The sequence below is a fragment of the Sorex fumeus genome, unplaced genomic scaffold (genome assembly GCF_029834395.1).
Source record: "Sorex fumeus unplaced genomic scaffold, SorFum_2.1 ptg000128l, whole genome shotgun sequence".
NCBI lineage: Eukaryota > Metazoa > Chordata > Mammalia > Eulipotyphla > Soricidae > Sorex > Sorex fumeus.
The window spans coordinates 35,760,750-35,788,009 of NW_026606185.1; the positions used below are offsets into that span (position 1 = coordinate 35,760,750).

The 27,260-nt window shown below is 38.8% G+C and overlaps 1 protein-coding gene across 1 annotated transcript in view; it reads right to left on the reverse strand.

Annotated features, from left to right (window-relative positions):
- KLHL14 (kelch like family member 14) overlaps positions 1-27,260 on the reverse strand; it is a 118,591-nt gene that overhangs the window by 21,851 nt on the left and 69,480 nt on the right. Inside the window, exon 3 of the mRNA XM_056138223.1 lies at positions 4,507-4,596. Coding sequence (XP_055994198.1) covers positions 4,507-4,596 — 90 coding nt within the window. The remainder of the gene's footprint in view (positions 1-4,506; positions 4,597-27,260) is intronic.

Consider the following 27,260-nt stretch of genomic DNA (forward strand, 5'->3'; position numbering starts at 1 on the left):
AAAAAATTAATAAAACATAACCAGAACTGTGGTTCTAAAAGGCACCTGTAGTGGAAGGAGAAGTGTACATGAGATCTTCGGGTAGATGTGCTGGTGTGATTAGAAGGCTAGGCAATAAGAGTCTAAACCTAGTAAGGAGAGAAGTAAGGACATAAGGGAATGTAGGGTAATGACAAAGCGTGGGTCCAGAAAAGGAGGTGGCAGTCTTTAGAATGGTGGGTTGTTGAAGTAGTAATGAGGAAGAATTAGGGAAACTGATTACCTCAATAATATAGAGTTTGTGGATAGAAGTGATTAGGGAAACATTAATCTCGGAGTTGAAACTTGATTCGAATTTCCATTTAGAGGAAAACATTCATCTCATGGCCAAGCAGAAGAGATTGCTTTCACATGCTGAGCAGTGGTTCTGCTTTTGTTTGCAGTGGTGGTGGCTTTGCTCAGAGAAATGGCTAAGCACCCAGAGTGATTTGTGAAATGAAGTTTCAAGGGGCAGGTGTAAGAGAGGGGCAAGACTGAAGGACTGGGGAGATTAAAAAGAAGAAAATTCTAAAGTTGGTATAGGATGTGAAGAGGAACAAATGAGCTTCAGAAGGAGGGAGTTTTATGGAGTGAGGAAAGTGAGATAAAATGGGCCGATTCTCCCCTTTGTTGGCTTCTACTGATAGACTGATAACCTAAAAATGAGTAGTCGGCCATATACAAAGGAATTCTGTATTACTTTTCAGCTCCTTGGGTACGTCTTCTCTGTTTCGCGTGTGTTTTGGATCATCTTCCATTTCTTTTGTAGTGATGCTGTCTTGCCACCAGGCATTCTAGTTAACTATCTTTAATCGATGTGAGTAATGGAGCAAAGGTGGCTCTTTTCAGCCCGTGGTAGAAGGAAAGGAAAAAGAAAGGAAAGAAAGTATACCCTGCAGGATATGGGGAGTCAACAGTCAGTAAGTGACAAATCTAAATTGGGCAGTAACAGACTATATGTCCTAATGACATGAATGGCATGAATAGAAGTAAATGTCTGTAACTGAGTTAAAAAATGGTTTCTGTTTATATTTACAGTAATATATTTTATGATTTCAAAATTTGTCTTGCAATCAATGAAAAGATTGTTTTTTATGAATTTATATTCATGTTTTAGGAGCATGTATTGAAATTAGAAATTTTGCATTCATCAAGAATATGTATCTTGGGCACCATTTTTCTAAGAATTAAAGTTTAACTTAAGATTTTATTTTTGGAACTGACACATAAAAACATTCAAACTCATGGATTTCTAATTTTTTCCCAGTTACAACAGATGAAATAGCATACTGTATATTATTATAGGATTTTGTTCTTTGTGTGCATGTATGAGAAATAGAATATAGGGCCTCATACATGCAAACTAAGTGTTCTACCACAGAGCTACATAATCAGAGGGTAGACGTGTTATTTCTTGTAAGTTTTGGTATTAATTTATTCTCTTCTAATTTTGAGATATTTTAATATGAAAAATTTCATATTTGAGATGATTAAGTCCCTTCATGGTTTTCTAATTAGGGAGTTATAATTTTTTTGTGAGCATGTAACAGCCATTTGACATTGTGATATAATTTAATTTTTACAAATTCATTATAAAAACTGTTACATTCCAATTAGATGTTATGTAATAAAATCTGTTACATAATATCTAATCAGATACCTATATTTGTGTGAGGGAGCAGTAAGATTCTTCAGTCAGACAAACCTATGTTGGAATCAGTTCATCTGCTGGCAAGTTATTTAAACTTCTGAGGTCTAGTATCTTAATGCAATAAGTACAGATACCATAGAAAATCCTCAGAGAATGGTTGGGATGATTAAGGACATGACACAAGTGAGTGCTCAGCAAAAATTCTGGCAAAATGTGAGTGCCAAGTACTACTAAGACCAAAAATAAATTTAAAAAAAGAGAGGAAGAAAAGAGAAAGAGAGATAGAGAAAGAAGGAGGAGGAGGAGGAGGAGGAGGAGGAAGAAGAAGAAGAAGAAGAAGAAGAAGAAGAAGAAGAAGAAGAAGAAGAAGAAGAAGAAGAAGAAGAAGAAGAAGAGGAGGAGAAATGTGAGTAATGGTTGACCAGACGGAAGGAATATAAAACTACATGGAAAACATTGAATGGATTGTGGTGAGTTTACACACACACACACACACACACACACACACACACACACACACACACTCACTCACTGGTATACCCATTCTTTAGCTGCTTAGTATGGTGGTTTATAGCTGTTTCCCTCTGTGAAGAACTCTTTCTCATAGATAAATCCTCTCCCTGATAGCCTTAATCCCCATTCATGGTGGAAAACCTAATCCAGTAACTGACGGAGAGATATGGGGCATAGGACTGGTTTGATTTTCTTCATGGTATGATCAATTCTGTTTTGTTTAGGAGAGTCAGACAAGTGTTTCATTCGTGCTTCTCTAATTCTATACAAAATGACTTCACAGACCACATAACTGGTAGAACTTCGAAAGTTTTTTTTTTAAATGTGTTTTTATGATATAGAAAGAGCTTTCAAGTCTATACAGGACTAAAAACAGGAATAAAATAAAATAGAATAACTTAGGTTATATAAAATTTAGTTCAGAATTTAGCTCATAGTTAAAAAAAGAAGAGACACATTAAACCATGTGACTAGTATTAGTAATACATTTCAAGAGTGCACAATATAAAAATATTTTGAAGAAGAATGATGTGATGTGGGCCTTCACATGAGGCCTGCTGGGTGGCAGTGAGCGGTTTCCCACTCACAAATGCAATACTGTATTTTCTCTGGTCTTTTCTCACAGCATATTTGTGGAGCACTTTAAACTGAATTGCTATTCCTCCCAGAGGCTGAGATCAGGAAGATTCAATGGCCTAGTTTCATAGAAGTTTGAATTAGTTCATAGATATATTCTTGGTTCTCTGGTCTAGAGGAAGGACAATGTGCATGCTTCTCTTCTTGTCTCTATCTCTGCACCCAACCCAATTCTTCCAAGCAGTGTTTACAGAAATTGAACAAAAGGCAGGGATATTCCAATGTTTTCTTGTCATTTGTCACTTTTGTTTTGATCTTCCAAAAGAAGTTCTTATAGATTGTTTGCTTGATAAACCTAAGGTGTGTAGTGTGTTTATTTACATATGCTTCGTTCAGTTCTGTTCACTCCTGAGGAACAATAGGTTCAACAGTAAATTGGGGGCCTGGGGATAGATTAGGCCTAGAGCACCTGCCTTGCAGGCATGGGTCTCTGAACCACACTGCTATTTGTGATTCCTGGTGCTGCAGAATTGTTCATCGCGGACAAACACATGACAACCAAGCATGTGTAACAAAAAGGGAAAGAGAAGGGGGAAGGATGTAAACAGGGGGTTTGGAGTTTATAGAGGGTGGTATACATGCTAAGGTTCATGGATAACATCTCAAATGCATTATGGTAAAGGTAAGCTCAGGAGAGATATTACATGTCATTTTCACTCTGGTTCTAAATTTGTTTCTAACAAAAGTCAGGAACTATTTCCTTTCTAATGCAGAAGAAGATGAACCAACAAAACTGCGGGTCTTGGGAAAGAATGTTCCCCTTCTTCCAAGAAATGTTTTTGGAGGGTGGCCTGGATTGTTTTCCTTTAAGATTTTCTAGAGTGAACAGATGTAACAATTTTCTATAATTTGCCTTGGTGCAGATGCTGAAATAGAGCATTCACAGTAAAATATATGCAGTATATGTAATTTCAGCTGGATGTTCTGGGGTTTTAAAGTAAAAATGTGTACCTGCAAGCTGTTTTATGGCTTCTCAGTCATAATGATCTCTGTTACACAGAAGGCTACAACTGCAACTTCTTCATGAGCAAGTTTTCCAAAAATACCTCTGTAATTTTGCATATTCTGCAAGGCACAGAGTGCTCGCTGGGTTTGGTTTGGGACGTGTGTAAAGATGCTTAATTTCTCCTTGCAAGAAATTTATGATGCAATCATATCCACGGGGAGGATGGTGCATGATCTGTGGAAGCAGCACTTGCAGAAGGTACAGTACCTAGAATGGGTGTCAAGTCATAAATGCTGCAGAGGAGCTCCAGCGAAGGTTATGTACAGTGTGTTTACAGATAATGTTTATTTATCAAAACTGCATTACTAGACTGATAGAATGAGTGTAAATTGTTGAGGAAGGTGGTGAGAATTTTTAATAGCTGAAGCTTGCTACCTGCCACTAGGGAGTCTATGCTAGCTTGTGGCATTCCTCAAGGGATGGATAAGGAGAGGGGCTGGGGTGTCACTGTGAATTCAAATCCCCAGACAGTCAATGAGTGAACGCTCTGCTGCTTACATCCTCTGCCAGCTCATGATTGACCCTCCCTCCAATTGTCGGCCCAATCCACTACTTACTTCATGCATCTCTGCTGCTCAGAAATATATTTTTCCACAGTAATTAAAAATGAACTGCGACTAGTGCCTTTCATCACACAACACACCCTTGTTGAGACCCCTCTGTTACGTTGTTCAATAGTTACCATTAGGGTTCCATTGGTCCTCTCCACCCAACACGAACAGGAAGTTTTCTACCTCCACGACGCAGTGGTGAGCACTGTTGTATGGCATAACTGGAATAAAGAAAGAAGGAAAACAAAGAAAGGTGTGACGTTTTCATCTTAGGACTTGGTACCTTTGCTCAGTTGTTTGTTTTCACCAAAGTGGACAAAATGAGAAGCAAAGTCAGAAGAAAGAGAAGAGCGCAGGCAGCAGAGCGTGCACCCACCAATCCACAGCGACCTGCCGTGTGCTCACTATGATCTCAACCCAGCCCCCTTTGAAGAATTTTACATAATGTTATTCTGAAGATTATTCAAGAACATCCCGTCATGCTGCTTTTGATTCTTAAGTTCGCCTCACCTGCCTGCTGATGGGGATCACGTTCTAAAACAACGGCTGACACTCCCAAATGGTCAGGGTTGGGGGGTATTTCATGGTACAAATACCTCTGCACATACTTGGAGCCATTAAGATGCACTGCCCCAACTTGGTTTGCTGGCAATCTTTTCATAAACAGACTCTGGGTGCTTGGGAGCTTTCTATTCCACAACAATGAGCAAGCTGAATTTCCATACAGTTTTAAGTTTTTAAATTAAGGTCCTGCTGATTTAATGCCTTTTCCAAATGTATACGCTTAATTTCCTGTACAATGTCATTAGCAGCACAATCCCACATTTTCTATCTATCTGCATCGGAGCTCTTCTGTAACAAAGATAAAAACTGTCAGGAGCATCACAAATATCTATTTCACTCATCTGGCCCTTCTCCCTGCTCTAATTTGATGGCTACGAGGAGGGGATACTATTCAGAAACCCACTACAGCCCGTATTCTATGCATTTTCCTTCATCTGCATTTTCTTGGGGGACAGACACCACATGACAGAGAAGTGTAATCCTATGTGCACTGCAGTATCAGTTTCTGCTATTTTAATGTCATATGGTAAGTGCAAACGTATGCAGCATTAGTTATCATACCACATACAGTGGTTTGGGCCCAGTGACACCAGTAGGAAAAATGATGTCCTTGTTCAGCTGATCATATGGGCACCTTAAATCTAGGTGAGGACAAATGGGGAGGTGAAGTGCATGTTCAGGCAGGGAACTTATTGCTTGACACGGATCAACAGAGCACTTAAGAAACCAGTGCAGTGGGAAATCAATATGAGTCAGGGCCAGCTCTTACTCTGTGCTCTTCTGCCAATGCTGAGAGGAGACAGAGAGAGAGAGAGAGAGAGATAAAGAGAGAGAAAGAGAGAGAGATACAGTCAGACAGACACACACCAGACACAGACAGACTATATCATACTTGATTTATTTGGGAAGATGTGCTTCACTCACTTAATTTTGTTTTTAATCTTCTATTTTTTTTTCCTGAAAATGCACTTATACTGGCTCAGTTATGTAAATAAAACTAATAAATATTCATAGCCTTGAAACCTATAACTTAGCTTCTGAAACACAAAATCAGATCAAGCTCCTTGCTAACAAATTTTAAGTTTTAATATTTAATTTTTTTTTGTTCCTATTCAGTGATTTTTGAGCGTAAATACGCAAATTACAGGGCATTGAAACAGACTCCTTTTTTGGGATTTGTAAAAATTTGGTGATAATGTAGAAATCAGATATTCAGCGAATTTGTGTGGCTCATTAATTAACTGTGTGGACTAAAGGAGTGGTCTTGGGATTGTCTTTTGCCCTGCAATCTTCAGTTATCTCTTTGTAAAATGCCTTTAATTAGAAAGGTCCTCCAAGTACCAGTTCTTAGTCTACAGGGGCAGAGTATTTTTTGGGTTCATTGAGTCCAGTTTTATAGTAAATCCCAATCTCTGATAACATAGCAACCCTGATGTTTAGATCTTGCCATTCATTTGTTCCCACTGAGGCAAGCAGAAATTAAGTGAAGTAAATAATTCATAATTTATTCTTAAGCTTCTTTCTCCTTTGATCACTTCCATTGTTATCCTTCATGCAAACAAAGGATTCTATTGTACCAATAGAGTACATTAATTCATTAATTAATAAAATAATTTTATTAATTCATTAATTTCATTAATTCATTAATTAATGAAACCTTCAAAATGAGAGAAGTTCTTTGAAAGCCCAATATGGAGCTACTTGAAAATTTTTATCATTTATCTACATATTTTCATTCTTGTTTTAAAATCTTGTAGGCCATATTTCTTGATTACTTTGGCATTCTTAAATTATTTTCCTCTGAATTACTACTGTAAATCATGAGGCTATAAATAAACACAAACTCAAGTTTTTCTGCATGTAAAGTACTCGGGTTTATTAGAAAATAATCTAAATGAACATTCCCACATTTAAAAAGTAACATAAATTGAAGTTTTGCCAAGATCTGATTTCCTTGACTTCTGATTAAACCCAAAGGAAAAGCAAAATTAATAGGGCAGCGAGCAAGAGCAAACATCTGTTTAAAATGGCACCGCGCTCAGCATGTACTGATCATCTTTTAAATAGCCAGGGACACGTGTCTGTCTCTATAGATTTCTCTAGAGGTGATACAGGCCTTGCCCTCACAAACAGGTACTGGAGAAGAAGTTTGTACTCCAGGTTCATATACAGCCCAGTGTGAGCTTTTTAGCGTGTCAGTCAGTGAGTTAGAGGGAAAGGGTAAAGAGAAGCTAATCAGGATGAAATGAGATTAAAGGCTGTCTAATTTTACAGCAACTGTGATCCATCAGCCACTGTGAAAGTGACAGTGGAAATGAATGATGGAGACAGACAGGTGGGGCTGTACATTTCACTGATTTATCCTCAAATGCACTGGGCCTTATTTTATTGAGTGAACATGACCGCATTTATCATGACTGTCATCTAAACCCACTTCCCTCCATTTAAAAAGGTCACTTTACTCAGAAGGAGCAGGAGAGAGGCACTTTCAAATCAGATTTAAAATGTAATAACATGTGTTTATAAGGCCTTTATGAGAAATCTCAACTTAACTGAACAAAGTGGTAAAGGAAAGGGAGAACGGAAAAGCAGGAAATTGACATGAACCTTTGGCCAGCAAAAGAAACATGTTCATTTAGTTTCTAAATTTAGAGCAATTCCCACTGAAATTCTATCCTAAAATGGGAATTTAAATAAGGCATTTAAATTTAATATTTTAATTAAGATAGTAGATAGCAGATAATAGTGTAAAAGAAGTGTGGAGACTTAAGTCACAGTATTTCTCTGCAGAATGACTAATCACTGCACACTTAATAAATGGTAGCAATTGGTACAAGCTGAGTCTCTACCACAATTCACTTATATACCTGTTAATTGTTTTCCCATAATTTTAAGGCCATAAAAAAGGCTTAGTTATAAGTCTTTTACATTCCCTGTCCTAGTGCAATAAAATGTTCTGGAATGTTATGCACAAAATTGGTCTTTGTGCATACGAAAACAAAGAGTTGAAACCCTTGCTTTTTGCAATTGTATTCATCACTTGCCAGCTATTTACTATATGATAGGCTCTGTGCAGGTGTTTTTGATCTATATCTCTATAAATAAAATGTGCTATCACATTTATATGTGGCTGTCTGTATTATGTTTAAAATTATAACAACATATGTTTTGTTCTTTCCATTCAGTTATTCCCATTCAGGCAAGCCAAAACTAAGTGAAAGAAATAGATTCTAATATATGATTTATATACCTATATTTTAATATCTTTCTATGAATATCACTAGCTGCAAAAGAGACATTACTCATTCATCTCATTTATGTAAGAAAGACTGAGGCCTTCAAAGGTCAAGTCACTTGTTGAAGGTCATACCCAACTAATGAACAGCAGAGATAGAATCCAAACACGAGGATAACTGGATCCCAACTCACGCTCGTATCCATTTCACTCTACTGATTTTCAATAGGTATGCTCATCCAACCAACAAGTAATTACTGAGTACCTGTGTGTTCAATGATGGTGCTCCTGAATTTTCTGTATAATTTTTGTATTGAATCACATTTTAGATGTTTATTATTTTTATATTGAAAGGAATTCTTAATTAAGGCTACTGCACACGCCTTTGCATTTTTCCTATAAATATTTTAAAATCTGGTTTTATGAAAGTAGAGTACATTTGTTTGATGGAGTCCAAAGAACTCTAAGCAGACAATTCAGCTAAATCTTGGTAGATTCTATTAGCAGAGAATTTTAAATTATTTATTTTTTTAAACAATGAAGGCATTTTTCAACCTTGTAAGCCTAGTAGAAGTATCTTAGACACAGAGGCCCTTTTTCTGGAATGTAAAACATGGACTGGGCTTATGGTATTCATGAAGGCTTTATTTACTAGGCAGTCACAATTACTATTTCTTTCCACATTTCATATCTAATTCCTTAGGTGTACTTTTGCCACCAGAAAATATAGGTATCATTCTCAACCACAAATTTTCATGAACTTTCAAACAGGATTGCAAAGGGGTTATGCAAAATTGATAGTAATGCTAAATAAATGATTACTGAATATTTATCATTTTGAATTCCTTAATGTCTTTTGGGCCTCAAATAAATAAACTTGCAAAACTGACAAAAATGACATACTTCTTAATTTAAAAAATAATAGTAAAAAGATAATTTTGGTAAAAAGATCATCACAAACCAGTAAGATATCCCTCTTCCCCTTACCCCCAGCCTTGGGTTCTCTACCACAGAGACCATCAATGTTAGTTACTTTGTCTTTATATTTTACTTCCAGAAATATAAAACAAAAATCTTTCTTTCTTTCTTTCTTTCTTTCTTTCTTTCTTTCTTTCTTTCTTTCTTTCTTTCTTTCTTTCTCACACTTTCTCTCTTTTTTTTTTTCTGAGTAAGCCAAGCGGTTCTTAGGGCGTACTCCTAACTCTATAATCAGGGATCACTCCTGGCGTGTCAGGGGACCATATGGGTCAGGTCAGGCCTTTGTAAGGAAAATGCCATATCAGTTTTACTATCTCTCCAGTCCCTTGTTTTCTTTAATACAAACGGCAGCAGGGTACTTTGGACACACTGTGAAGTTTCCTGCTTTCTGTGTACAAGAATACATTCAGGAGCCAGATAGTTCAGCAGGTAGGGTACTTGCCTTGCATGTGTGAGAACCGGGTTCAATTCCTGGTCCCCTGAGACTGCCAGGAGTGATCCCTGAGTGCAGAACCAGGAGTGAACCTTGAGCACTGCTGTTTGTGACCCAACCCCCTGACCCCTAAAAACAATCATCTATTTCTTTTTGACCCAACATTATTTGTTCAGTTGCTACTGTATGGAAGGTAATAGTTGATGTCCTTGGAGTTTGTGTCATACAGCTTCCAAGAAGGTTCTCATCAGGGGAAACGTGAGATTTTTGTGCTCAGAAATAAACTAGCACTTTTGATTCGAATGAGTCCAACAAAGAAAAGTATAGTAGGGTCAGAAAAGAGGGTGTGACAGGGAGGAACATTTTGGTAGAGATCAGGGAGGATTTTTCTAAGTGTATAACTGGGTGTTTCGGGTCACACCCAATAATACTTAGGAATTAACTTCTGTCTCTATTCTCATGACCTCTTCTGGCAGTGCTCGAGAGACCATAAGCAGTGCTGGGGACTGAACCAGGATTGGGTGTGTGTATAAGGCAAATGCCTTAACCCCTTTATTTAACTCTCTAGCATTAACATCTGACTTTTGAATAGAGAATTGATTTAAGAGAAAAAAATCAGCCATGTAGAATATATGTGGAAGTAGCAAGTGTCAAGACGTGAATGCAGGTGAGGAGTGTACAACGAACTTCCGGAAGTCTGGAGGGTCTGAGATGAGGTCTAAGTGGGAGGTCAAGGGTAGACAAAGTGTCATGCTGCAAATCTGGTCAGGAGATAACACCTGGAAGATCTACATTCTTTTTAACAACAACAGTATTCCACCGGATGAATACCTTGCAATCCATTTCCTTCTTATGCCATTTATTAAACTTTTCAACAAACATTTACTGACACTCATTACATGCAGACACTTTTCTGTTTGCTGGTTAGTATAGGATGGAAGCAAGCTGACAGTATCACTGTTGTCATAAAACATACATTGTAGGGGAAAGAAGAATGTAAACAAATACAAAATGCATCACATCCAGGTGATGACAGGTGTTATACAGAGAATAAAATGGGACACTGTATTGGAAATAGAACCAGAATGATGAGTGCCTGCTTGTTAGTCTAGCTGGAATGGTCAAAGTAACCCTTACTGAGGAAGGGTAAAAAGGAGAGCCATAATTAGAAAATATGGGACAGAATTCATACAGAGATCATGCAATGCAGATGAGTTGGATGCACCTTAAAAGCTGAAAAATCTCCTTGTAGAGCAAGGAGGTTAAGGACCAAGAAAAGAAGCATGAGATAAACACAGGAAGCAAACAGAGGCTGGGTAGACGGGTCCTTATAGACTAAAGCTAACAGTATATGTTTTATTCTTAGCACAATAGAAAAATACAGGAGGGGCTGTAAGCTAAAGAATGATGCAACCTGATTCATGTTTTAAAAATTCATTATTCTTTCTGATAAAGATGTTTTGATTAAAAGAGGGATGAAACAGAATACTTCTTCCCTGAACTAGACAAGAGATGGCGGAAGCTTGACCAGGAAGGGACTGTAATTTGGAAAGAAGGAATAAGAGTTGAAGTCTGCTTCTATCATGAACAGTCTTCTGAAGAGTTACTTGTAGGTATATGATTCAGACACAGGAGTTTGTCTATAAAATTCATTTCTCCTACAGAAATGTTGAAGCCAATGGACTGGTGCATTTTTCATTTTGATGCATGTGATCACACGTTCTGATTTGTAATTTCACTAATATAGTAGGTTAACAATTGATATCTGGATAGGATTTAAATATATAATTTTTTAGTTATGGAAAGGTGAAAATATTTTCATACATTTAGAGCCCATTTTCAAATTTTATATATTTTTCTTCTGGGTTTGATTTCTTGATAACAAAATTTATATTATATATAATTAAGCATTTTATGTTTTTTCTAAGTGTTCCTTTCTGTGAGTTATCCAAACTGGAAAGATAAATGATATTTTGTAAATTTTGTGTTGCTAGAATGTATATTCGTGGTATATTTACTCATTGAAATAAATTCAAATAGCAAATACACTCTGCCAAAAACAAATATAACCTGAAAGAGAGATACATCACTTTAATAATAGTGAATGATATTCTCTGTCATGATATTGAGGAGGATTATTATTTTTAAAGAATTTCTTCAAGATAATAGTGTAGTTTATAAACAAATGTTCAAAAATTTACTAGCTGGTTTTATGGTACCATCTACTCTTTCTGTGAAGATAGGTAACTTGGAAAATGCTTCTATGTAGATGAAAAGACACAGAGTAAAACATCTTACGTGAAGCAAGTACTTATCAATATTATTGCCTTTTTCCTTATTATATTTGGACTTCACTATGTCTGAAAACTAGAAATGTAAATGTTTTATGCATTTGGGGTTGATTTAATCATTATGGAAAGTTGGTCTGGAAAATTAAGCCCTGTAAGAAAGTCACATGATTCCAGAGAAATGATACAGTTGGTATGGTGCTTGCTTTGCACACATCTAAGCTAGGTTTAATTCCTTACATTGCTATGGTCCTCTGCACACTGCCAGGAATAATCCCTGGGCATAGACCCTATAGTAAATATTGGTTATTGCCAGGTGTGGTCCCCAAAAGGAAGATTCACATGATATAGATCCAGTTATTGAGAAGTTTTAGTCAAGATTCTGAATTAACCAAAGATTGCCAGTATTTTGCTCTCTTATTCTAACTTGTTCTTTAAAAAATTTTTTTTGTTTGCTTTTGGATCACACCCAGCAGTACTCAGAGCTTACTCCTGGCTCTGCATTCAAGGATCACTCCTGGCAGGGTATACGAAACCCTATGGAGTCATGGGATTGAACCAGTGTCAGCTGCATGCAAGATAAGTGCTTTACCAGTTATACTATCACCCCAGCCCTTACTCTAACTTGTTCTATACACACTGAACAAATTTTTTTGTAGTCACTGGAGGCAAAGTTACTGGAAACAAATTTACTGAAGTGAGATCAATATGGATAAGTCTGAAAACAAATGCATATACAGTGACAACTGAATCTGTGTTGAACCAAGAGACATGGTGTCTCTCTCTCATAAAGTTGAAAATTATATTTAATCAACAGTTTTATTGACAAGAGTCATTCTTTTATTACTATTTTCCCCATGTAGCCATTATATTACCTGCATGACTTTACTGTTTTTCAAGTCCTGATTGAGCGTATTAAAATGTCTACCCTGGGATGTGCATTATATAATGTTTAAGGAATCAATACATCAACAGGCCTTTATACTCTCTGGCATATATACACCAAATGAAAGGGACTTGAAAATATATTAAACAACTACTATCATTCCTGAAGTTAGGCATCAATGGCAACACAATAGTTGTAGGGGACTTTGATACCCCATGCTCACCTTTGACAGATCAAACACCAGATAGAAAACTACTATGAAAGAAACAACTTTAAATAGGAAGTTCAAAGGACTCATTTAATGAATATTAATAGTGTTCAGTGTTTTCTATCTTCAAAAGATCCAAGTACACATTTTCTGTAGTGCATATGAAACATTGCTGAGGACAGATCACATGCTGAGACACAAAACAAGGGTCAACAGTCATGAAGTTTAAAATGGTATCAAGTATCTTTTTAAACCACAGTGGAATATAACTAGAAATCAATACAAAAAAGCAAGCACCTCCTCATTCCTCCCAAAAAACACCCTCAAAACTTTAGAGACTAAACACTATGCTCTTGAATAACTATTGGGTCACTGAGGGAGTGAGATAATTCCTGAAAATAGGTGAGAATGAAGATAGATGCTCTTAGGACATGTGTGGCACAGAAAATAAAGCAATAAGAGGGAAGTTCATAGCAGTACAGTACTGTGGAGGGAGTGGTTAGGTGTGGGATGATGAGGTAGCCTGGAGCTGACAAAAAGAAACTGGTTGAGGGTCTTGAACACTATGGGAGCAGAGGGGTGAGGTAACTGTGTACAGCAAAATTATAATGGCCAATTCTGTTAAAAGAATGTTACCTAAACTATGGGCTAGAGTGATAGCACAGCGGTAGGACGTTTGCCTTGTGCACAGCCGAGCCAGGTTCGATTCCTCCACCCCTCTTGGAGAGCCTGGCAAGCTACCAAGAGTATCTCGCCCACACGGCAAAGCCTGGCAAGCTACCCGTGATTTATTCAATATGCCAAACACAGTAACAACAAGTCTCATGATGGAGATGTTACTGGGCCCACTCTAGCAAATCGATGAACAACGGGAGGACAGTGACAGTGACAGTGATCTAAACTATATTTATAATAAAAAAGTTCTCTAAGGCCAGCTGCATACTCTCGGGGTAAAGGCAGCTCAGCTAGAGAAGGGAGCACCAAATAAAGGGTGCTGGGAAGATCTGCCCAGGATGGGAGATGTCTGCTGAAAGTAGTCTATGGACCGAACATGAGTGCCACCCAATGTCTCTTCTGCAGACCACAGCACCCAAAAGGAGAAATAGAACAAAAGGGAGTGCCCTGCCACTGAGGCAGGGTGGAATGGGGGATGGGGGGTGGGAGGGATACTGGGATTGGTGGGAGTGGAGAATGGGCACTGGTGGTGGGATGGGTACTCGATCATTGTATAACTGAAACCCAAGCACAACAACTTGTAAGTCTACAACTGTACCTCATGGTGTTTCACTAATAAAACAAACCAAAAAAAAAGTTCTCTAAGCGGGTATAGTTAGAGGGGGCCTTGAGATATTAGTAGAGAATATTCTGATATTAATGGTGGGGTTGGAGTTGCAACACTATATGTCTAAAACTTTACTATCAACAATATTATAAATCATGTAGCCTATATAAAATCTTTTTCGAAAAGAAAAAGAAACAAAACTATATGATGTAATGAAAACAACTCCTTACACTCAGAACACAGAATTGAGGTAATATGGGCAACCAAGGGTAGAGGATTGAAATTGTCCAGTGGATAAAGAAACCATGGCACATCTGCACAGTAAAATACTATGCAGCTATCAGGAAAAATGAAGTCATGAATTTTGCCTATAAATGGATGGAAATGGAGAGGATCATGCTGAGTAAAATGAGTCAGAAGGAAAGGGACAGATACAGAATGACTGTGTTCATTTGTGGCATATAAAAATAGATATATAGTAGAAGAATAATATCCAGGGTCAGGGAAAACAGGGATTAAGAAGACTGGTCAATGGTTGGAACTAACCACAAATGTGTGTGGGGCCGAGGGTAGGTAAGAGAGAAGAGACTGCCATGATAGCTGGGAATGATCACGCTGCACAAGAGCTGAGGGTTAAAAGTAGGTAAGGGATATTCTGGATAATCTTTCAGTATCAACTTTGCAAACCACAGTTCCCAAAAGGAGAGAGAGGATAAGTGCCTGCCATAGAGGAAGGCAGAAGATGGGGGTTGGGGTGGGGTAATGGGAGGCAATCTGGGGACACAAAAAGGCCCTCCCGTTGATCATCGATTTGCTCAAGCGGGCCCAGTAACGTCTCCATTGGAGACTTTGTTGTTACTGTGTCTGGCATATCGAATACTCTCGGTAGCTTGCCGGGCTCTCCGAGAGGGGCGGAGGAATCGAACTCGGGTCGGCCATGTTGGCTGTGTGCAAGGCAAACGCCCTACCCGCTGTGCTATCGCTCCAGTCCCCTTTACTGGGGACACAGGTGCTGGAAAAAGTACACCGGTCGAGGCATAGGTGTTGGAATACTGTATGACTGAAATCCAATCATGAATAGCTTTGTAAAAAATAAATAAATAAAATTGAAAAAAATAAAAGGAAGTGCTCGTGGACAAGGAGGAGAGATACACTGAGCTGAAAGTAGTCACTGAGCACCACAGGGTGCGGCCCTAAGCATTTACATCTATTTACATTTATATATATACATATATACACACATCTTCATATGTGTAAGCTCCAGTGTTTCACTTTAAGATCTACACAAATAAAGAAGTACAGGGAAGAATTATTTGTCAACCTACTCATTCACTCATTCAAAACTGTGGACTGAGGAGCTCAATTATTTATTGTCACAATTTCTGGGGCATCATTCCTGTGTTACAGAGCTCATCATGTTGAGAGAAACAGAAAATATAAACAGAGAGACAAGATACTTAAAGCTCTTGGGGAAGGGTGAAGCCTTAGGGAAGAAAAGGCTAAAACTTCAGGTAGAAGGACAAGCTAAGTTAGAAGTCTTGAAAGAAATTTCCTAGGCTGTTACAGCAGTAAAGGTATTATCAGTAAAAATGAACATGAATTAAACACATTGAGATTGAATTCATATTGTGTGCCAGCTTTCAGCAAGACTCTAGTAATATTACTTCTATTTCAAATAGACTAGTATATAAAATTAATTATTAAAATGAGATTAAAGTAGTAAATGTTTTTAGTGATATTATCATATTATGAAATCTCAGCATTGGAAGTGTTACTATTTTGTTGAGAAGAGAGCAGAGGCATTTGGGGAGCAACAAAGCAAATAAAAGTGACAAACTGTTATAGACACTATTCTTTTAGGGCAGTTAGTCTATTCCCTAACTCAAATTCCTTCTGTACCACTTTATCCTTAGGCAGTCTAGCAGCAAGGGCCTCTGTTCTGATTAAATCTCTTGATAGTTCTGGAAGCAGTTGGTACAATTATCAAACAGTGAGCAATACATTGTTCCTTTTAGATCACCTCTTATAACATTTACTCTTGCTGCTTCAGTGTGTCATTGTGTTACTGCACTTTGAGTTGAAGAATATTTCACTGCAAGGATTTAGGAGGATTTGTTATATTTTCCTTCCATGACCTTTTCATGGTATGTATAATATGCATATTATGTTAACCTGTGTCTACTTTTGTTATGTCTGGAAAGTGTGAGAGGCCTTGGGTTTGACAATCAAGATGATACTGAGTCAAGAGCTTATAACTAACTACAAAAATTAAAGAACATCCACAACCTTAGGTGATGAGCTCAAGTGGTACCCTGGCTACAAAGAGACACCAAAAAATACCTTCTGTGGAATGTCTGGAACCTGTATTGCTGGAGAAAAGTGGAAAGCTGGAGCCATGCAGATTTGGAGAGGGAAACATAGGGGTAATATGAATAACTGGATGAGTACTAAAATTCCTGATTCTCTCTCTGTGTCTCTGTCTCTCTCTGTCTCTCTGTCTCTCTGTCTCTCTCTCTCTCTTGTTCTTTCTTTGCAGCATTTTACTGGCATAACTAGACAGTCACTGAATCTTAATTGCTAATTAATCCATGAATATATTTATGAACATGTATAAATATTTGGCATTGCTCCTATTAGAATATAGCCTGAGACCCCAAGTGCTGTTACTAATCTAAAGCCATTTTTGGAAATCATCTTTGTAGGACTTGTTAAAGGTGGGTTCCAACTGATTGCATGTATCTATAAGCACACCCACACCCACAGGTATGTATTTAACCTGTATATTCAGTAATGTGGGAAACAATTAGCGGGTAGGGATTGGGGAAGGGTAACAGGGTGATTCTGAAACGCAATAGAAGTATTGGGCATTTCCTATCCACAGGAGGAAAAGGCTACACTCCATTCTGAAGCAATAATAGAGACTGCTAGGAAAATTCTTAGGTCTAAGATTTTCATGTCCCTTGGGGCTTGGCAGGCATGGAGAAAAGTTTGAAGGTAAAAGTCTTGCAGACCCACCTCTGAGGGGCCTGTGAAGGGAGAAGCAGGGCAGAGAGGGCCAGCTCTTGAGATTTGGTGAGATAATGGTAGACAGTAATTTCCCAAGGGCTATTTATTTATACTCAGAAAGCTTGTTCGCTGCCACCCTTCCTGAAAGAAACCCCTCACCGAAGAAGAGTCATTGCCTGGTCAAGATACCCTCCATAGTCCTTACAGCTAATAGAAAGCCCACATCACAGTGGGAAGTTTTCTGAAAGCAGTTCAAGATAGAAACCATTGAAGCTCATTAAAAAAAACTAAATATATTTTCCTTTTTGTTGTTGCTGTTTTGGGACCACACCCGGTGATACTCAGGGCTTGCTTCTGGCTCTCCACTTAGGATAATAGAGTGCAGAGCACCTTGTGGTGCTCGTGAGACGATACGAAATGCTGGGGATCAAACCAGGGTTGGTGGTACACAAGGCCAGTGCCCTACCAGCTGTACTATCGCTCCAACCCCAGTATATTTTATTTTTACCTCCAGGAGAGCAGGGAAGTCAGAGGGAAAGATTGTTCTTGCCTGGTGTCTTTAGTATCTGACTATCTTCTGTCATCACCGACTCCAGCTCTATATCTATCAGAAGGATCAACCAGACCGCTTGGGCTGACTCAGTTTTTCGGAGGACAGGTCAGCTTCTCTCAGACTCAGGTTTGTGTGTGGGAAAGGATTAATATCATAGGCTTGAGGTTGCGATTGTTTTCTTCAGAAAGGCTGATTGTAAGGTAACCTCAGGTCGATTTACTGGAACTTCAGTTTTGGGGAAGTTCCCACAATCTACACTAAGAATGGATGCCTGAGCCCCTGATTGTAAAAACAATGTGAGTTGTACTGAATATTTTTGCTTCTTCTGGGAGTATTTTCTTCTTCTATTCACTTTGTGGTGATGACTTGGGCTCACAGACACTCAGTTGTATTGCTCACAAGGATGGTGCATGTGGAGTCGCAACACTGCCACTCGCTTGCTTGCTAGTGTGTAGGAGATTACACACTCTTTGTCACAGTACTGGAAATCACAAGGAACAGTGTCTCTGGGCTGGCATGCAGCATATGGGGTGGTTCCAAGGATGGAGCCCATGGCCTTCTCCCTGGAAGGCAGGCCCTCTGCCCTGGAGTCAGTCCCAGGCCTGGAGTTTGCACTTCCTATACAGGTCTAGCTTCCTTTAAGAACCTCTGGCAGAATTTCTAAGAAGCTTCCCCAGCAGACGGTTCACTGGTTCTGTTACAGTTCAAAGTTGGAGGGAATAAGTCTGTGTGACTTCAGTGGGAAAGGAATCTTGGAAGTTTGGTCTGGTTTCCTCCAGACTTTTCTTCGTATTCTTTTTTCTCTTTTCTGTTCTTTGTATCTTTTCACTATCATCAACTGTAGCTGTGAGTCTGCTCTCTATGCTATTCCTCCTGGTGATACAACAGGAGACAGGAAACTCACAATGTACTGAGAGAGCGTGTTTCTGATTTACCATCCCAATATGAGTGGGATTAGGGCTGCTTCAAATTCTTTCTGAGGTAGAATCCGCAGGGAGAGAGGAAACTCCAATGAGAGGCTTTAGAAAATCAGTGGCTAGAAAAAAACCAAGTACATTTTCTGTGAATTTTATTTCATAAACTAAATATATGCGTTTACCAAAGACTGTTTCTGAACTCCTGAGGAACACTTTTATGTGGTAGAAACATGGGTTCCCAATTTCCTGTGGTGGGAATCACATTTAGATCTTCCCTGAATATCCTGAATATCCACTAGAGCCCAACAGTTCTGTCAAAGGGTTTGTCAGAGAGTTTCTTGTCCTTTTTATTCCCTCAGAAGATTTGCAGTCACATTAAAATAGTGATACAGAAATTTATCATTTGGAAGGAAGCCATTTGAAAAAGCAACAGAGTGGTGTAAGAATTTTGTGTTAAGGAGTTAGCTTAAAAGGCTGGAGTCATGCTTTGCATGAGGGACACCCAGGTTTGACTCCTGATTCTCTATTGTCCTTTGCATACTATACTATGCTGGAAATTTTACCTGAACACTGCTGAATATGCCCAGTTACTGAAGCCAAAAATCTAGAAGTCACCGCTCTCCTTAATCTCGTCCATTCCACCCTTCTTCTGTCTTCACAGGTTGCTTTGCTTTTAGAAACCAATAACAACTTCTCATCCTGCTGTTTCTTGCAGGTATCATTTGAGTTCCACACCATGCCCTGGGCTGTAAAGCTTCCCACAAATCAAAGTGAGGGACATGTGAATAGTTTTCTGTAGATGATTCAGTAAGGCAAACTAGCCCTGCAAAGGGGTTGCTGACAAGCAGATACTAGTCGAGCTGACAAGTAGATACCTTTCCTGTCCAAGTATAGAATTGGAGCACAGAGCAATGGAAATGCAGGGTTGAGTGGAAAAGGAATTCATGGAGTGAGAAGCTATGGCACTCATGGAGAAAGAATCCCGGTAAGACTTTGAAATTTGTTTCTGAGTGATTGCAAAGGTCAGTGCAACCTTGCCCTCTGGGTGATAAGGCCACAGTTCCCCTTTCCTTCCAGGCCTCTTAATGAATACCTTCCCATCCTTTGTTTCCTTATCATCACAAAGCACTCAGAATGGTCCCTCTAGAACCCAAGTGAGAGCGTGACAGTCATTTCCACTCAGTCCTTTCCTTCTTCATTTTATCCTTAGAATAAATTTTCAAAACGACCTATAAGGATCATAAAGGCCTTGCTGTTGACCACCCTTTTGAACTTAAAAAAAAAAAACAAAGAAAAAAAAGCAACCTTTGTTTTTGCTTTTTGAGTCACACCCAGCAATGCTGAGGGGTTACTCCTGGCTCTGCACTGAGGAGTTACTTCTGGCAGTACTCAGGGGACCATAGGAGAAGCTGGGTATCAAACCTGGTTCAGCTGGGTGCAACCAGTGGTTTTCAATTTCAGGTAGAGGATTAGAAGGAATTTGGTTAAGGTGAAATAATAATTCAGTAAGAAAGTAACTTCCACTATTTCACTCAGTGTTGGAGATATATGTACAACTTTCTCTTTTAAAATAGAAGATAGTATATTGTCATAAAGATCTAGGTTTGGTATCATGTATTTGAGTATATAAAATTGGGACACTTGATTTTCTTTGTCAGGAAGATGCAGATTTTAATATCTACCTGCCAGAGCTATTGTGAGAATTCAATTAAATTGTTAGCCTACAAAATCATCAGGATCATTACAGACAAATTATAAAAGTTCTCTTACTATCCCCTTTCCTTACTTCCTCTACAAATATTCTTACATTAAAGGGATGAAATATCTCAAAAATATCTACATTTTCATTATTAACTACTTAATAAAAGCATGAAAATATTTAAGCAAGGATTTGCTATAGAGTCCACTCAAAATGCAGTAGTACTGGGGTGAGAATCTAGTGTTCCCACCACATCTGCATCTGTGGACAGAATCAAGTTCACAGATTTTAAAGAGCTATGTGCATAAAGTGGTTTTAAATGACTTTCTAATAACACATATTCCATTAGAATAAGATACTGCATTTAGTCTTTACCTGATAAACATCAGATTCCTATTACACATTGAAACAGAAAAAAAAATCATAGTCTCTGACTAATCTGACTAATCATATCTGAGAGAGGAAAATATTTCATACTTCCATACACATACGCCAGTGTATTGATGAGTACTGACGGCAGGTTCTCTAGGTGTTCAGGTCTGACCTTGTCTGAATCCACAAAGGATTCAGCACCATCGACCATATCCACACGATAACCAAGCTCATTGAGGTTTCTCGGGAGTTCAAGATGCCGCTCTGCTTAACGTTCATTGATTTAAAGAAGGCCTTTGATTCTGTTGAGAAGGAAGCGGTCATTGAAGCCCTAGCCAATCAGGGCATTCAAACCCAATACATCAGGATCCTCCGTGAGCTGTATTGCGGATTCACTACCAGGATCTCACCATTCTACAAAGAATTGATCGTTGATGTCAAGAGAGGGGTGCGGCAGGGTGATACCATTTCACCGAAACTCTTCAGTGCCACCCTCGAGAACATCAGGCGACGACTGGAATGGGAAGGAATGGGAGTGAAGATAGATGGTCGGCAACTACACCACCTCCGCTTTGCTGATGACATTGTTTTAATAACACCAAACATCAGCCAAGCGGCACAAATGCTGGCTGACTTTGACCGTGAGTGTGGAAAGGTAGGACTACAGCTGAATCTTACGAAGACAATGTTTATGAGAAATAGCCTTGTTCCTGATGCCCCATTCGCTCTCAATGGAACGACCATCTCCGAATGCAACAGCTATGTGTACCTAGGTCGAGAGGTCAACATGACAAATGACCTGGCACCCGAGCTGCGCAGGAGGAAGAGAGCGGCTTGGAACGCCTTCAAGAACGTCGAAGAAATAGCTAAGAGGACGAAGAACCTCCGGCTCCGGGCACATCTCTTTGATTCCACTGTTCTTCCTGCATTAACATATGCCTCAGAGACCTGGGCCCTACATAAACAAGATGAGAACGCCATTCAGGTCTCCCAAAGAAGAATAGAAAGAGCCATGCTTGGAATATCATGTTTCACTCAAATGAGAGAATGAATCCGGAGTTCTGACATCCGTCGACGATCAAGGATCAGGGACGCTGTCTCATTTGCCAAGGTGTCGAAAATCAGATGGGCTGGTCACGTAATGAGATTTAAAGACGACCGCTGGACTAGAGCTGTTACTGATTGGATTCCACGGGATGTCAAAAGACCGCGTGGCCGCCCACCTACCAGATGGTCAGACTTCTTCGTGAAGATCATGAACAATCGGTTTGAGGCTCTTCATGATCACAGAGTGAACAGATGCCATTGGGCTACACTAGCACGCGACAGGGACAAATGGAGACGTTACTGGCGCCCGCTCGAGCAAACCGACGACTAACGGGAAGTTAAGTGATTAAGTGATACACATACACATTTAATGCTAAGCAGAGTATAGTTAGTAATATTATAGGGGTCTAGAGATAGAGAAAGATGGTCACGGTCACGGTCCTCGCGTTGTTCATCGATTTGCTCGAGCGGGCCCAGTAACGTCTCCATCGTGAGACTCATTGTTACTGTGTTTGGCATATTGACTACATCACAGGTAGCTTGCCAGGCTTTGCCCTGCGGGCGAGATACTCTCGGTAACTTGCCGGGCTCTCCGAGAGGGGTGGAGGAATTGAACTCGCGTCTGCCATGTTGGCTGTGTGCAAGGCAAATGCCCTACCCACTGTGCTATCGCTCCAGCCCAGAGAAAGATGAGGCAAGTGAAAATTAAAATTGTGGGGGCTAGAACTATAGCACAGCGGGTAGGACGTTTGCCTTGCACCTGGCCGACCCGAGTTCGATTCTCAGCATCCCATATGATCCCCTCGAGCACCACCAGGAGTAATTCCTGAGTGTAGAGCCAGGAGTAAACCCTATGCATCACTGGATGTGACCCCAAAGTAAATAAATAAAAATTTAAAAAACTCGTTAGTTGCTTTTGAAAGTACTAGCTAAACGTAGACTTACATTGTTGCATCCTTGAATAGACAGTAGTAATTGGACCAATGGAGAGGCGCTAGCAAATCTAGCCCAAGCCATTTGATGCACAAGGGCAGTTCTGTGGTTGGAGTGTCAAATGAGGTGTGAGAAGTAATAAAGATGTAAAGACAGTGAGAGACAAAGTCAGGGAGGTCCTGGATGTGAGTCTGTTCCTTTAAGCAGAGAGGGATGGAAAACGAAGGGGGGGGGGAGAGCGCTTGAATCTAGATCCTATCCTTAGATCTTGCCAATGTTCACTCATAACCTGCATATGTTTGTATTAAAATTAAAAAGGCATCACCTTATAGTTCATAGATACAACAACAACAACAAAATAAAAGGCTGACAAAGAAGAAGGCTAAAAGTCTAAACAAGTTCAAGTCGATGTCAAGTGAAATGGGAGAGTGGTAAACCAAAAGAAATGAAGTGGGGGCTGGAGTGATAGTACAGCAGGGCTTGCCTTGCACGTGGCTGAACCGTGTTTGATCCCCGACATCCCATATTGTACCCTGAGCACCACCAGGATTAATTGCTGAGTGCAGAGCCAGGAGTAACCCCTGAGCATCACTTGGTGTGACCCAAAAAGCAAAAAAGAAAAAAAAAAGAAATGAAGTAGAGCATTAACTAAACTAAAGCAGTACATATTTATGTATATATGTACACACACATACACACATATCTATTACATATTCATGATGTGTTTATAGAGAAATAGGCAAAAACATTTCATATACTGAAAGGAAAGAAAAGAGGGAATAGCACCCATAACTAAGAAAATTGATGTTATTGTAAATAAGACTGCCATTTAAACACCAGCTCACATTGGATTCTTTTTTCTTTCATGCTGATAAAGCAGGGAGCAACTTTATACCTATTCCACAGAATGATGATAGCTTTGTACGTTGTTACCCCCAAAAGATGGATATTTATTACTCTTACCAAAAATGGTAAGTGAATTGTCCTGTTCTCAGAAAAAATAAGCTGAGCATCTAAGGCTGGTAGCAAAGACTAAATCTATTAAGCTTGTCTTCTTTTTACTGCTTCTCATACCCCATTGCTCCCATGCCCTTACTTTCCTCTTGACTCAGCTTAAGTTTCAGAGCTCATCTTTGTAATAACTTCCTTGCATACATTCCCAATTCTCTTGCTCCTTTTTCTATTCTTCATACTTGCAAAAAAAAAAAATTCCAGTCTGGGTTATATCCAGTCCCAAGTCAGCACCCACAACTTGACATGACTGAATCATAACAAGATGAGATATCCTTTTAAGTTAATGTTGTTGTCTAAAATCCCTGCTGTTTCTCCAGACCAGTCATTATTTATTCTTCTAGTTCAGGGTGAGCAAACTATGGCTTAGGGACCAAATCTGATCCACCACATATTTTCATTTTTGCCAATAAAATTTCATTGAAACTTCAGATTTATATATCGTTAATTGTTGTGGGTTTTTTTTTTTTTGAAAAGCTGAAGAGTTGGGACAGAGACCTAAATGCTTGCAAAATCTAAAATATCTACCTTTTTTCCTTTTACAGAAAAAAATTTTCTGACTCCTATCCTAAATGACTATTTTCTGCTTTTCTCTCTCATCTCAAATCTATGGTATCTTTCTCATTTCATATTTACTATTAACTCTTATTTTGTTAAGAAGGTAAAAACATTAAAAAATATTCCACTGGCTCTAGTGTCTTACCTATTAATCATCTGCATCCATATAGTTTGAATTTGCCTTTCCTTTGGTTATTAAGGATGAATGGGTTATTCTTGAATATTTCCTAAAACCTTCCATTTTTGTGTGAGGTCCTACCATTCTCTTTCAACTATGAAAGGATTTTTTTTCAGCAACTTTATCATGCTCCCTATCATTAATTTCCCTTTCTTTATTACATCTCTATCAGTGAAGAAACAGGCTGTTATATTGTTCCCTTAAAAAAATATTTCTTGGGGGCTGGAGCAATAGCACAGTGGGTAGGGCGTTTGCCTTGCATCTGGCTGACCGGGGTTCGATTCCCAGCATCCCATATGTTCCCCTGAGCACTGCCAGGGGTAATTCCTGAGTGCAGACCAGGAGTAACTCCTGTGCATCGCCGGGTGTGACCCAAAAGGCAAAAATATATATATATATTTCTTGGATCAGTACCATCTTCTTCCTATTGAACTCTGAACTCTGTTACTTTTTCCATAAATGCTCCTCAAAAGAGTGGCGTTTATTTAAAGTTTCCAATGTATCCATCCCCATCTCTTTTTCTGATTTTTGTTGATGTTGTTGTTGTTCTCGGGGCTTACTCCTCGCCTCTGTGCTCATACCGGGTCTGCAACGTGAAAGACAAGCACTGTGCCCACTGTACTTCCACTCCAGTCTGTTTCCCTTCTATTTTTACTTAAACTCAATCCTCTTCCACTTTTAGCTTCATCATCTCCCTGGTACAGCTGTTGTTAGCGAGTCAGTGTTGTTTCCCAGAGCTCATCTTTTGTGATTTATGGGCAGCATTTCTGCAGCGGATCACTGCCTCTTTCACAAGTGTCCTTCACCTGGGGTCCTCCCTCTCTAGACCCCTCTATCATAGCAGTTGTGGCTCCCATTCATGACACCTTGCTGGTTGTTTCTCATCTGCTCAGTCTGTCATGCTGGTACGGCCTCCTCCTTCCAATCACTTCTCCATTCCATCTGCACTCACTGCCTTAGTGATCTTCCAGCCACACGATTTAAAAACAAACAAACAAACAAACAAAGCAAAACAAAACAAAACAAAAAAAACAGTATAGTTTCACCTGAGCTTTAAATCTCTTAATGTTGATCTCTTAATGTCTTTTCAAACAAATCCCCAGCGTGACTCCCAAAGTACCTTTTCCATCTAAATCGAGATCAACTTGATCTTCCCACTTTTGCTCAGAATAAAATACTTAGTGACATCCTTGACTCCTTTTTGTTGCCCGCCCCTTCTCTGCTTAATAAAATAAAATGATTTATTCTTCAAGATAAAAGATTTCTTTTTAAATTTTTTCTTCAACCCACTCAAATACATAAAATATAAACTAGGATATTATGTATTTATTTTCTAGTGTGCTCTTTTCACCTGTAACTATATGTTAAGCTATTTTTGTTTCAGTGAGTATGGGTTTTCAGTAATAGATTTTTGACACTAGTATATACTGCTATTTTTGGTGTGGATATGTAGAAATGTGTCCAACAATCTCTTTTTGTAAAAATATGTTTGGTTCCAGCTCACCACTACTATAAACAACAATGATGTGAATATCTCCACACATATGAATGGCTATTTCATTAGAACATGTTTTTGAAATGGACTGATGAAACAGGACAACTATATGCATTAAAAAATCTCTATTTCCTATAACTTATTTATAAATGTACAAATACATACACTGTCCAATTTCCTAGATATGCGTGATGTGCAAATATTTATGAATGAAAATGGGACAAATAATAATCTGGCAATTTTTACTAATTAGGCTTAATTGTAGTAATGGATACAGTGTGTGTAGAAGACATTACCGTCCAATTACAGAGAAGGTGCCTTGAGATTGCAGTATTACAAACCACTTGCAGTAGCTTGCTGATATAGGAGCTCAGACTGGCAACCAGAGCTTCAGCTGATGATGATTTAGAGAAGCAATTCACTCAGCATATGATCACAAATGGAACCTAATTCCTCTTTCATCCAAGTTGCTCACTTTGTGATATAACAAAGTGTTACAGTAGCAGTATTAATTCTGGTACTAAGCAGGCAAGTAAAAGGTTCTCATTAAAGCAGAATAATTATAGAAACATCGTCAGAATAAAGTGGACATTTAACGGTGGCTATTTAAATTAACTTCCTAGATTGAATCTTTTATGTGAGGGCTTCCCCTGGAATTCATGGCAACCACTTTAGCATTCCTCGTTCCTCAGACACCTAGAGAAAAAAGATGTTGAGGGAAAAATGAAGTCTGTTCCTTGCTGTGGTCGCAGACACCCAATGCACTATCTCTAAAATCTCCATTCTTGAACCACTGCAATTCTGAACTAAGCCACTAGATGGCGTACACTGTTCTTTGCTTGCCCCCCAGAAAAAGCATCAAAAATATGCTCAGATAAGGAATTCTGAGAAAGGCCATCAAAAGAAAAAAAATAGAGAGGAAAAATGTTGACAGACAAGAATGAGGTCTTCAAAACTCGGGTGTTCATTTTTTGGTGTAGATTACGCTGAGTTGGAAAACAGTATGAATGTAATTTTCTTTACTTCATTCTTCCTAAGTAACTACAAATATTTGAGATAATCCAAAATCTGCCTGATTCTTTGGTTAGTGACAGAAACATGAACTTCATATGAACTCGTTTCCTTCCTGAAGGAAATACATATGATTTGTTTTCTCTTTTATAAAATTATATGGACAAATATAGGATGTGCTACTATTGCTAAAGACTTTTTTAAGGTCAGATTTTCTAATAATTTGATAGA